The sequence below is a fragment of the Sceloporus undulatus genome, chromosome 4 (genome assembly GCF_019175285.1).
Source record: "Sceloporus undulatus isolate JIND9_A2432 ecotype Alabama chromosome 4, SceUnd_v1.1, whole genome shotgun sequence".
NCBI classification, from domain to species: Eukaryota; Metazoa; Chordata; class Lepidosauria; order Squamata; family Phrynosomatidae; genus Sceloporus; species Sceloporus undulatus.
The window spans coordinates 92,253,852-92,266,036 of NC_056525.1; the positions used below are offsets into that span (position 1 = coordinate 92,253,852).

Here is a 12,185-nt window from a genome sequence, read left to right on the forward strand (position 1 = left end):
CACACGGTCTCAAAATGGCTGCCAAGCAGCTCCTCTCCTTCTCCTCTCTCTGGCCGGACTGAATTCTTAAGAAGGAGACAGGGTCCGGTCTGAACTTCACCACAAGTGAAACAAAAGGCAAATAATTCAACATACTCACATTGTAGTTTAAAGTCTCCGTATCTCAGAGCAAATAAAAGTAGTCCCTGCCTCCTCAAAGCCCACTATAGATGCCAAATTGTTTAGGACAACAGGATAATAAATACTTTGTATAATTCAGAAGAGAGGCAAGATGTTCTCTGGTTTGGATTCTAGCCTGATAAAGGAAAACATAAATTGGTATGAGAGCCGGAGCCAGTAGTAGTTGTTTTAGATATGTTATTGGCTGCCTTGAGTTCCATTGTTGGGAGGAAGACAGAAGAAGAAGAAGAAATCATGGAAAGCTATTGGGTGGCACATTGGGCAAGTTACACTCCTTAGGGGAAGACAATGGCAAATAAATATTGCCGCCTCCAAATAAATTTTGCCAAGAAAATCCCACAGTCGGTTAGGTTTGTCATAAGTCAGAAATGACTGGAAGGCACATAATAACAAATCATAGAAAGGGTAGCTTATAAATCCAATTAATATTTGTTAATCGCTACTACTCCTACATAGGCACACATACAAATGTCATCGTAGTGTGTCATAGTGCAAAGTCAACAAATTTCTTTCCTATTCCTGTTCACTTGGCAATGGGACTTCAAATGTTACAGCAGCACCTTGTGGTGAAGCCATGTTTCACCATGCCAGCGTATCATCTTCATAGCTGTTTCAGTTTTATAGCTGGCATCGTCTGTGCTTCTGGCTGCACCTTTTTCTTTTCTTTTTTTCTTCTGTTTCACTGTGAGACAGATGGAAGTTTCACAAAAAAAATTCCAAAATGTTATGAGAAATAAATCCATAGTTCACGAAAATATATCAGACTGAACATCTATCCAGTCCAGCATTCCCTGGGAACCCCATAAGCCAAATGAAATAGCTTCACAGTAAATATGACATAGTGATGCTGTTGGACTAACAGGCAATAAGATATCACTTAAAGTGACAGAAAACCTGTCCAAGTACACTCGTCCCTCCACATCTGCTGCTTTGACTTTTGTGGATTTGATTATTCATGGATTTTATTAATATGTTTTCTCTAGGAATATCTAGGTCCTCTGGCACAATTCTGTGGTCAACTTTAATCAAAAGTCACACTAAAAGACCTCGAGATTCCTAGAGAGAACACTCCACTAGGCATTTATAGCTCCACCAGCACAATTCTGTGGTCAGTGTCTGGCAGGTGTTGACCAGAGTTGCACTGGAGGACCAAGAGATTCCTGGAAAGGTGTTCTTTCAGGTAAAAACAAAGTGTTTTTGTTATTTGTGGTTTTTCCACTTTCATGGGGATCCTGTGCCCCTAACCCCAGTGAATGTGGATAGACAAGTGTATTGATTTGTTAACCCTGTTGAACCAGTCATTATGGGTGTGGCTCCAGTTGATGAGACTGATTTGTAAAACAATGTGACAGGTAAAAAATATACAGTGGACACAAACAGCTGCAGATTCTTTACGGTCCCTTTCATCTCTTTGTCTCACGAAGAAAGATTTTAAGTGCCCAGGCACTGGCTGTGATAAACATTATGGAAACTGTAACTGAATTCATGCCTGTAACCTTAAGGAAAAGGATAATATTCTAGCAGAAGGTGAGTTTCCATAATTTTCTTGAATCTCACAATGATTATTAGGGAGATCCTGATTCATATGTTTTAATGGTGAAAGCACTATAATCCATTGGAGTATCCAGGACACTGATTCCATTATATAATTTTCTTCATACTTATACTGGATGACTCCAAGCTAATAATGATGATATAACGGATTATTTTTTTTCCACTAAGGAAGGCAATTGTCGAAACGCATATGGTTTTATCTGTATTTGTACATTTGTATGTCACCTAGGACTTCTAGTTTCCAGCATTTTATGCCTATTGACAAAACTGATCTCTTACATTATTATTTTGCCATTACATTGGTTAATAAAGCCTTTTGATACTTTGTTCTACTACCACTTTGTTTTGTTTTACCAATTTAATGGTGAAAGTAACATCTTCTTATGTGACTCAAGTCAATTACACTTGTAATCCTGTCACAGGGTTTTCTCGACAAGACTGATCCAGAAGAGTTTACCATTACCTTGCTCTTAGGCTCAAAGAGTGTGACTTGCCCAGGGTCACCCTATGGCTAAGCAGGGATTTGCACTGTGGCCTCCCAGAGTTCAATATTCACACTAATAGACCACACTGGCTGGACCAGAAATCACAATCATTCTGATCTAAAAATCCAAATGCTAGTCCCAAGTATAGCTTACCCACTGAAAAAATGAGACTTATATACTGTATACAATGTATTGATTAACCATTCAGTAGACTTTTCAATGGGTCTACTCTAATTGGAATAGAGGTTGGAATTAGACCGTTGATTTAGGTTTTTAATCTTTCCTCACCTTTTATATCTCTGCTTATCTCTCTTTTCTTCTCTGTGTACACACATGTGCATATGCACATACATGCGCACATGCACACACATTCACACACAACCATATGCTTCTTTACCTGTATTTCGTCCACATCTATTCAAGCACTGTCCACAACTGAAAACTTCATATTGTTTACTATCCATCTTTTCAGATATGTATCCAGGGATCTTTATGAACAAATAGAACATGCCTTTTAGATGTTGTGTGGGTTACACTAATGCATGTTCACTAAGTTCTACTGAGCTTGATAGGACTTATTCCTTAGTGTGCATATGATGGCAGACCTTGAGCGTATTTAAAGGTGATCTTTGTTCTCCTATTTGCCAAATAATCATTTAATTGGATTTGACTGTATTGTAGTATTGCTAAGTTGCCTTCCTTTTAGCCAAATTTTGATGCTCAGTGCAGTGGTTTGTTCACTCCATTGGGCAATTGTTTATAACTGAGAAGCAATTTAGTTATACTCACCAGGGGGTTGAAGGAAAAGTGATATAGAGAAGTGAGTCACTTCCCCATCTGTATATATTTCTTCATAGAGAAGAAATCATATTTTCCTGCCTCATAGAGATGAAACGGGGTGTGATAGAGGTCAATTTGCTGATGAATAGTTCACATTTATTTCTTATTTGTAATCATGATATGAGGTAGCAGTAGTTTTAAAAAACCTTTCATTTTTTTTAAATTATACCTCCATTTTCTGGATGTACAAAAAAGGTTAAGGCATATATTTGAGTGCATATAAAATGGGGTGGTAACATGGGACCAAAGTACATAATTATATAGTTTATTATTATACAGAATATATTGTGAGGTGAAAAGATGGGTTGTCTCCCAAAACCCCCAACATGGCTGACTACACAAATGCTTTGCATTTCAATAACTGTATGAGTCACCTATGACTGACTAGTTGTGAAATAATATTACAGGCAATGTTGGTCAGACTATCACCTCTCAGCTAATTTTGAGGCAGCTATTTTGTTGATTCTTCAGGTCATGCTATCTAATGTTCTTCTTCATCACCAAGTAGTTATAGATAATTTAAAGTAGTAAAAAAATAGGAAATGTATAGCATGAACCATGTCACATGCTTTTTTTTAAATTACTAGATATTTCAGAAGAGAGGGGAAAATATGACAAGGATCTACTCTAAATCATTTATAATCCCAGCCTCACATAGCATAGCATAACTGTGGGGAAGGGGGCACCTTTGCTTGCCTCTAGGAAGAGAGACCACTGTGAGTGAAAAACTGGATTTGCTAATACATGTGGAACAAAGCACAAAGAGAGATTGGTGGAACCTGACTAGTTATAGGCCTCTTGTTATTGTTAGCTGCCCTGGAGTTGACCTCCACTCATGGCAATCTTGTGGATGAGACATCTCCAAGCCTCCAAGCTCACTTCTCTGCTTAGCTCTTGTAGATTCAGACCCGTGACTTCCCTAATTGAGTCTAGCCATCTCTGACATGCGGTCTTCCTCTTTTTCTACTGCCAGAAAGTCTACTCTTCTCTATCTTACAGGCCTACCTTCTCATCTTCACTTGGTCCATCCCCCTTTCAAGACAGTGCAAGCCTTTTGAGGCTAGGTAGGAATGTTCTCCTCACTTTCCAGGAGGTTTTTTTTTAACCTACCTTGCACTGTGTCTGTATTTTCATGGCACTGGGTTTGGTGGTGTAAATAAGTAACTACCAGCTGGTAGGGGGCATTGAAGGCACCATAGGTGCTGATTTGATGAAGGGGAAGTCTCCAAGTTGCTCTTGTAGATCACAGGATTTAGAAGATCAGAAAAGAGATTTCCCTTGCAGCCAGCCTGAGGCATGCTTTCCCTTGATGTCATGGGACATATGAGGGCAGGTTCCCTGGGAAGCTCTCCCTTGTTATTAACTGCCTGGGTGCCCAGCCAAAATGATGTCTGACACTCAGGGCTTGGGTGCTTTGCCCAGAGGTGGGTGAAGATAAGGTCAAGTTGGAACTTCCTGCTTCAGCCAGAGCACACTTTAGGCTCCTTCCCCATGCAGATGGTTAAAGTTCAAAGTTAAAGAATTAAATACTTAATAACATGGCCTTTTAGTACCCAAGTCTGTTGTCTAGTTTTGTCATTTCCTAGTTGGTAAGCAGTATCACTTGTCACCCCACTGCTGTATAGCATGTGCTATTAGGACTCCTTACTTTATTCAGCTCAGTAGCTGTCCTTGTTAATATTTTAGATAGATTGATAAAGGTACATTCATTTATTGATAAATAAACCTTACCTAACACTTTCAATGCTGTAGTTCTTTTTTTATAGTGATACCGGGATAAACATTAAATGATATTACATCAGAGTTGTTGTCTTTTATAGAATCATAGAGTTGGAAGATATCTCAAGGGCCATCCAATTCCTGCCATGCAGGAATACACAATCAAAGAACCCCAACAGATGGCCATCTAGTCTCTGTTTAAATCTCCAAAGAAGGAGACTCCACCACTCTCTGAGGGAATGTGTTCCTCTGTCAAACAGCTCTTACGGTCAGGAAATTCTTCCTAATGTTGAAGTGAAATCTGTTTTCTTTCTTTTCCTGTAGTTTGCATCCATTGCTCCATGTCCTACAGTAGTTTTTGGAGCAGCAGAAAACAAACTTGCTCCATCCTCAATATGACATCCTTTTCAGACATTTAACCAGGACAATCATATCATTTTGTTAGGTTAAACTTCAAAGGACAGTTACTTCTTTTCCCATACTGTCATGAAAATAATTTGTCAAGTCTTCAGAGAGAAAAATCTTTGCCACTCTGGTTTTGTTCTTGTGTGCTTTTCAAATTGTTTCTGACTTACGGTAACCCTAAAGTTAACCTATCACAGTGTTTTCTGGGGCTGAGAGTGTGTGACTTGCCCAAGGTTTATGTGGGTGAGAGGAGATTCAAACCCTGGTCTTCAGAGCTGTAGTGGCTCACAATATGGTCTACTAAATAAATAATAGCTATTGAAAAGAAGAAGAAGAAAAAACACCAAGCTACACAATTCTTAAATCCAGTAAGCCAAAACTGCAGTATAATTATAAAAATAACATTAAAAAAACATACGCAAATGCAATACTGATCATTAATATTTGGGATAAAATAAAAATATCTTAGTCCAATGCTGAAAATTCATTAAAATGGGCATCAGATGACCATCTCTGGTAGAGAATTCCAAAGCCCATGTGTTACTATGCCCTTTCTACTTTCCTAATCCTGTGAAGTTTTCAGAGGGAGACTTCTAATCTTGACATCAGTCTCAGATAATTTAAATACATTTCTTTTGGAATGAAGTTGAAGTATCAGTGAACTTGAATTTCAGTAGGATATAACCAGGAAGCATAAAGCAGTTTACTTTAAGGAGACCGTTTTAGCTTTAGGGTTTGGTTGCTGAAGTACCTCAGATAAAAAACATAAAAGAAGTGTTATCCTTTTAAGAAATATGGTGATCCATGGGATGGAAATATATATGCACAGATATAGATCCCTGAATATGCTGATACTCTCCATATATATATAGAGAGAGAGAGTGAGAGAGAGAGAGAGAAAACCTGAAAGGGGGATATGTATATACTTTTCAAAGTTCACAATGAAAGGTTTTTTGTAGGCTGTAATATAATTTCTACAGTTCACCGAAAACAACAGAGAATATACAGATACATTTTAAAGTGATATATTTCCAAATTTCTAATTCAATGGCTAGCAAGTGATGACACTATAATTTTGTTCACCTAATTATGCAGGGGAGGGGGATCAGTAATAATGCCTGAGATGCCCATGGTAACTAAAATGCATACATGGCACTAAAATTAAATACAATGTATTTGTTTCTAAGTTCCTAAGTTTTTTTGCTATCACCCTTCAATTTCAAATTAATATATCCCAAACTGAGAAATTATATTTTTCTACCTGACTTTTATTTTACCAATTTAGATAAACTAAACAGTTTCAAAACAGTTTTCTTTGCATGCCATAATTTCCATGCCATTTGCACTAATAGTAGTGCCAATCTACAATATCTGACAATTGAAGGTGAGATAATTGAAGGGTAAGGGAGAAGAATGCTTAAAACTATTGCTAATAAGGTAAAGCCACTGTTGTTTGTTTCATGTGCCCTTGAAAGACTGTCTCCTTATTATAACTAGGTTATGAAGAAGCTATTTTTTGTTCTTCAGTTGAGTTCACATTTCCTTTTCAGCAGGTATCAGCCAAACAATTTTTGCCATTTTTTCCCTGAAAAACACAAAACATATGAAGCTGTCTTTGTATTGTTGTTTTGTTTTAATCATGGTGTGTTATTGCAACTTTAGATTTTAGATGAATGCACACAGTTTTAGTGCACAACCTTTTGACATATAAATCTGTGTCTCAGCACAGAACAAAATAGGTGGGATCCTTGATACTTGAAGAAGCACACCTTACTATATATAACTGCATAAGGATTGAAGTCTGCTGGAAAGACCATTTTATTTGTCCCACCAGTGACTACACAGTCAATACACTGTGTGAGCACACAAGAGAGGATCATCTCCTCTGTGGCACCTCTGTACCAGACTCCAGTCCAGGGCATGTAAAATGTCCTAGAGGCTCAATTAACATCAGTTCTGGCCACGTAAAAGTATGACTATTCACTAAAGTCTAATTCAGTTTCCAAACTTTTTTTGGCTACTGCCCCCTTTTGTCTTGTAAATTCAGACCAACCAATCTCAGTCGCTGCTGCCTTTGCATCTGGTCACCCTGAAAGCAGCAATTGAGCAGTTGGCTGACCAGCAACCAAGAAGCCTCTCACCCATGCCACCCCTCCAGCAAAGACCAATACAGTTGCTGCACAGCCAGCTGTTAGTTATTGCTCCCATGATGACCAAAGGGAGAAGCGCCTTCCTGGTGAGGAAGGACTTGCAATCCTTCTTCATTGGGATGAAGAGGGGCCCTGCCAGCGTGTGTGTTGGGGGTTTACGGAGACCACATGCCCTGGACTGGAATCTGGCACAGATGGGGAAAGGGACAGATTTTAACTACAGGAGCTGCTCCATGGTCAAGGATTCTTTCCAAGCATCAACCCCAGATACACTTCATGCTCCTTCACTACAGACATATCTTCCCCATAGAGCTTGAAGTGATCCTACACACACATATACACAAACATTTTTTCTGTTACCTTTTCTCTCACATTGTCCAAGGGGGAAAAACAGGATCAGCAGAGTAGCTTCAACTTGTCAACCAAGTCTCAGCAAAGCTCACAAAGCTTAAGCAGGGTCCAAAATGCAAAAGCTTCTTTTCCCACCACTTCTCCCCACTGTAATTCCTTGCTCAGTCAGTCTGTCCCACAATGGTGCCATTCTGAGTCATAGAAGTGATGTCTTGTGCCCAAGCATCGCAGATTTCCCAGCCGCCATCACCAGTGAAATATGCAGCTAAGGTTTGTGAGGGTGGGCAAAGAGTGGGAGACATCACCACACTAAATGATCAACCCTCATCCCCACCATGGTCCTAAAGGCTACTGGTTCCCCGTATCTTTCTTGCACAACAACACTTTCCCCCTCACTGTTCCCCTAGATCTTTCCATTACCCTCTTGGGGCGTGTACCGCCCACTTTGGGAATCACTGGTCTAATTGATTCATTCCAAAGTGTTCATGCACATAGTTTTACATTATTTGAACCTCCTCAAGCTGTTTTTAACTTGTCAACTTGTTTAATATGCTTTAATCTACAGGTACCCCCTACATATTGAACAAGTTAGGGACCAGGGCACATTATGGTTCTACATTTTAATAATTTCCACTTTTTGAGAGTAGTCTGGTCCCTAAACTGTTGAATAAGCAAGGGCTTCATATAATTAGACAATCTTAGTTGTTTTAAATTGTTTTATCTGTATTGTTTTAATCTACTTATGTTTTATACCACCCTGAGACTGCATGATATAGGTCTAGATATAAATATTTTAATAAACTAATGAACATTGAAATGTTCCAAAATACAATACTTAAGACACAAATTCATATCCAAGAAGAAAACAAATCTGGGCTGTTCTTCTGTTCAGCCTAGTTCTGGAAGACTGAGTCCATCTAATTTATTATTTTGAGAAGATTTGAAAACCTAAATAATGAATTGAACCAATTGAGCTCTTTCAGAACATGATTGGCATAGACCATTGGTCAACCTAAATGATAGTAATATTAGACATATATAGGTTCCTTCCTAAACAGAAGAAGTGCATACAGCAAGTAAGGTACCCCATTGGAGTCTTAATGTTCAAGTTCGTAATAGTTTCTCACAGTTAAATAAGATTTCCTGAGAAAATGTATCTGCTGAAAGGGCTATTTAAAGTAATTTAATCGCTTTGTAGAGTGCATTTCTCACTCCTGCCTTATTGTTGCCATTGCTTGTCATTCCTTTCAGAATGAAGGGAGATGACAAAATTATTCCAAAAGGAACCATTTTCTTAATGGAAATTGGTTTGCATTTTGCTGTATATTCACCAGCCCAAATTGAATGCTTGCTGTTCAGTAGTTTTCTGAAGAAATGCATTTCTTAGTAGATCATAGTACCCAGCAAAAAATATACATAAAGTAGCTGTACAGTTCAACACACACTAGATTTTTAAAGATAAAAAAATCAGTAATCTGTAGATTGTTCAGCAGTATTGTGCAAGTGTTAATATCATTTACTCCTGTGGCAGTGTGTGCATAGGGACATGTGCATGGCATGGCACCATTTAAACCAATGGGACTTCAGGTCCCACAGTTTGTGGCCCTTGCGGTCTCTTCCAACTCTACGATTCTATGATTCTATGATTCTATGAAGGGGTCTGGAATGGCACTTCTGTGGATACGAAGGGCCAACTGTATATAGGTGGTTTCACATTCTTGTAGAGAATGTATGAAATAAGGACAGCAAGTCACTGGGCATTGCTTAATACCAACTCTTTCTCTTGAAAGTGTCCAACGTCACTCTGCCTGCAGTTACATTGTGTTATTTTTTATTCATTTGTTGCTATTAACCAACCTACAGTTGATGCTGTTAACCAACCAACTGCTTAATAAAGAAGCCTGATTAAGAAAAGATTAATGTTCATTTTTCTCTGGTGTTGATCTATCTCTCTTCTGTACTCATGACAGGGAGTGGGGAAGCTTACTCAGGCTGGGCTGTGCATAGGGAGCATGCTTAGGCACTGGTAAGAGATGTATGCACTAGACCTCACTGGCTATGAGAAAATGTGTGATATTTTATGCTATATTTTTATTGCCTTTAAATGTTAACATTGCACTAAAACTGTGAATGGCACTATTGTAACCAATTTTCTTTTGTTTTTGCAGCAATTATTCAACTGTCAAGCTCTGCGTAAACTGAGTATACCAGACAATGACCTTTCAAGCCTGCCAACCAGCATTGCCAGTTTAGTTAATCTTAAAGAACTTGACATCAGTAAAAATGGTAAGTATAAAAATTGTTCTTATACTGGATTTCAATTATTGTAGAATCATAGGACATTAAAAAAAAAACAGTGTTGAAACAACATTAAAAGCTATCTTACTGACCTTGTCCTTATGTCGATAAAAATTATTTAAATAACTTAAACACAAACAACTCTAAATAAAATGTTAAATTAGGCTCTTTGTTCTAATGTATTTTTCTTTTGTAGTACCAACTACAAAGTTGTTTCTGGCAACATGCAAAAGTGAGTGTACTAACTGCTGTGCAACCACAGTATCACTAGCCATGATATAATGCCACCACACGGGAAGCTACACAACAAATATGACTCCACAAATATTTAGGATTAGAGTGCTAATTGCTATTGTGCAAATAGTGGTTGTCCCTCCCCCTCCCCCCAGTTAGGAAAATGGTAAGAGAGCAGTCTGGCAGAGGCATGATAGGGAAAAGCCTAAATAAGTTTGTCCAAAGAATCCTATCATTTTTCATAAGGATGCAGTATAAGATCGTGTATCTTAATTCGATGTCATTTGCATAAGAATAATAGTGACAACACTGAATTTTATTGGTAACTAAAACATACAGAAAATGTCTCTTTGTTTTACATAATATTTAAACTCATTTGAGAGTACCGTTAATTTAAATTATAGGACTAGTAGCCTTTTATTTCTTTCATTAAGCTCACATATTTGTACATATGTATACTTATTTATCTATTTAAATATTTATTTATCACCACTGAGGTCTACCAGGGCACCTGAGGCAAAGCACAATGGATGAAAAGAGATAAAACATTGCTTTAAAATATATCGGAGGATTTTTAATAAACCAGTTTGTTTTATGTAGTAAACCACACACACAATTGAAACAAAAGCCATACAAAACAGTGCAGTTTTGGTTGCCAGACAGAAATTTAAAAGGGATGGAACTTCCCTCCTTTTAAGAATGAGTTTCAACAACCCAATAATGGAACTGAAAAATCCTTTCTGGTGAGCTCATCATGCTAAATCCTCTGTCTGTCATTTCATATTAATCCCATGATTCATATATATATATATATATATATATATATATATATATATATATATATATATGAAGCCAAGCCCTTCCTCCAGTCCATCTGCCTCGGAGGTGGAGAAGATCTGCTGGACCTGATCCCATTCCCCACCACCACTCCCTTCTTCTTTTGTTTTGTGTCTTTTAGATTGTAAGCCTGAGGGCAGGGAACCGTCTGACTAAAAGATTGTGTGTACAGCGCTGTGTAAATTTACAGCTTTTTATAAATAAAGGTTAATAATAATAATATATAGTTATAGGGGTATTTTTTTTCTTCATGTTGACAATGCCAAATCATGTTGTGTGAAAGGGGGCAGCATTGATCTTGCATGCTTCTTGATCCCTTTCCTCTAGCACAGCTGTGATAGGAGATTAGCTATATCCTTGACTCCCATATATATAACTAAGGCTGTTGTGTATAAAAGAAGCTACCTCCATAGCTCATTCTCTGGTGCAATATGATTTTTTTTTATTTCTTTTGTCTTGTCTATTCATAGACGGTAAGAAGACCACATGCCTTTGTAGTAAGAAGACCACATGCTTTTGACCACTACAGTCTTCTTGCAGGAGAAGAACTGTTTCTCCTGGCTTTGTCAAAGTGTGGAAAAGATTTAGACTGTCATCAAATACTAACGAGTCTATTAAATGCCCTTGAATAGATAACCAAGGAACTTTTAAAATTAATCCATCACTTCCATTTAATGGCTTATATTTAACAGTCCAGCCATGGACAAAAGACACATTTGTGTTCACAGACAGGACCAATAGCCAATAGTCCCTTTCTTTCTTGCTTGTTTCTTTTCTAAAGTCAGTTTCCATTAGAGTTTTTTTCCCTCTGCCTTAACTCACCCCTCCAGTTCTAGAGAGTTTCTCAACAGTCTGGAGCAGGTTTTTGGGGGACCAAAAGGATTAAATGAAAATCACTCCACTGGGTGGAGTGCCACTTGGTAATGAGTGACACCTCTGGGTCCAAGTCTTTTATTTTAGCAAGTGATAATAACATTATTCCTCTATGTTATTCCTACAAAATATTAAGTTTATTACACAGATGGTACTACAAGACAGTTAATTAAAAGTTTCATGTGGTTCTTGTTCAAATAAGAATATACTGATAATTTGCTTATTTTAGCTTTGTCCACAAGCATGAACCATTTCAAAG

The 12,185-nt window shown here is 37.8% G+C and overlaps 1 protein-coding gene across 5 annotated transcripts in view; it reads left to right on the forward strand.

The window, feature by feature from the left end:
* The window catches only part of LRRC7 (leucine rich repeat containing 7), a 255,262-nt gene that overhangs the window by 117,585 nt on the left and 125,492 nt on the right, over positions 1 to 12,185 (forward strand). For all 5 annotated transcript variants that reach the window (XM_042461793.1, XM_042461796.1, XM_042461797.1 and 2 more), the window contains exon 3: positions 9,853 to 9,970. In XM_042461793.1, the coding sequence (XP_042317727.1) occupies positions 9,853 to 9,970 (118 nt within the window). The remainder of the gene's footprint in view (positions 1 to 9,852; positions 9,971 to 12,185) is intronic.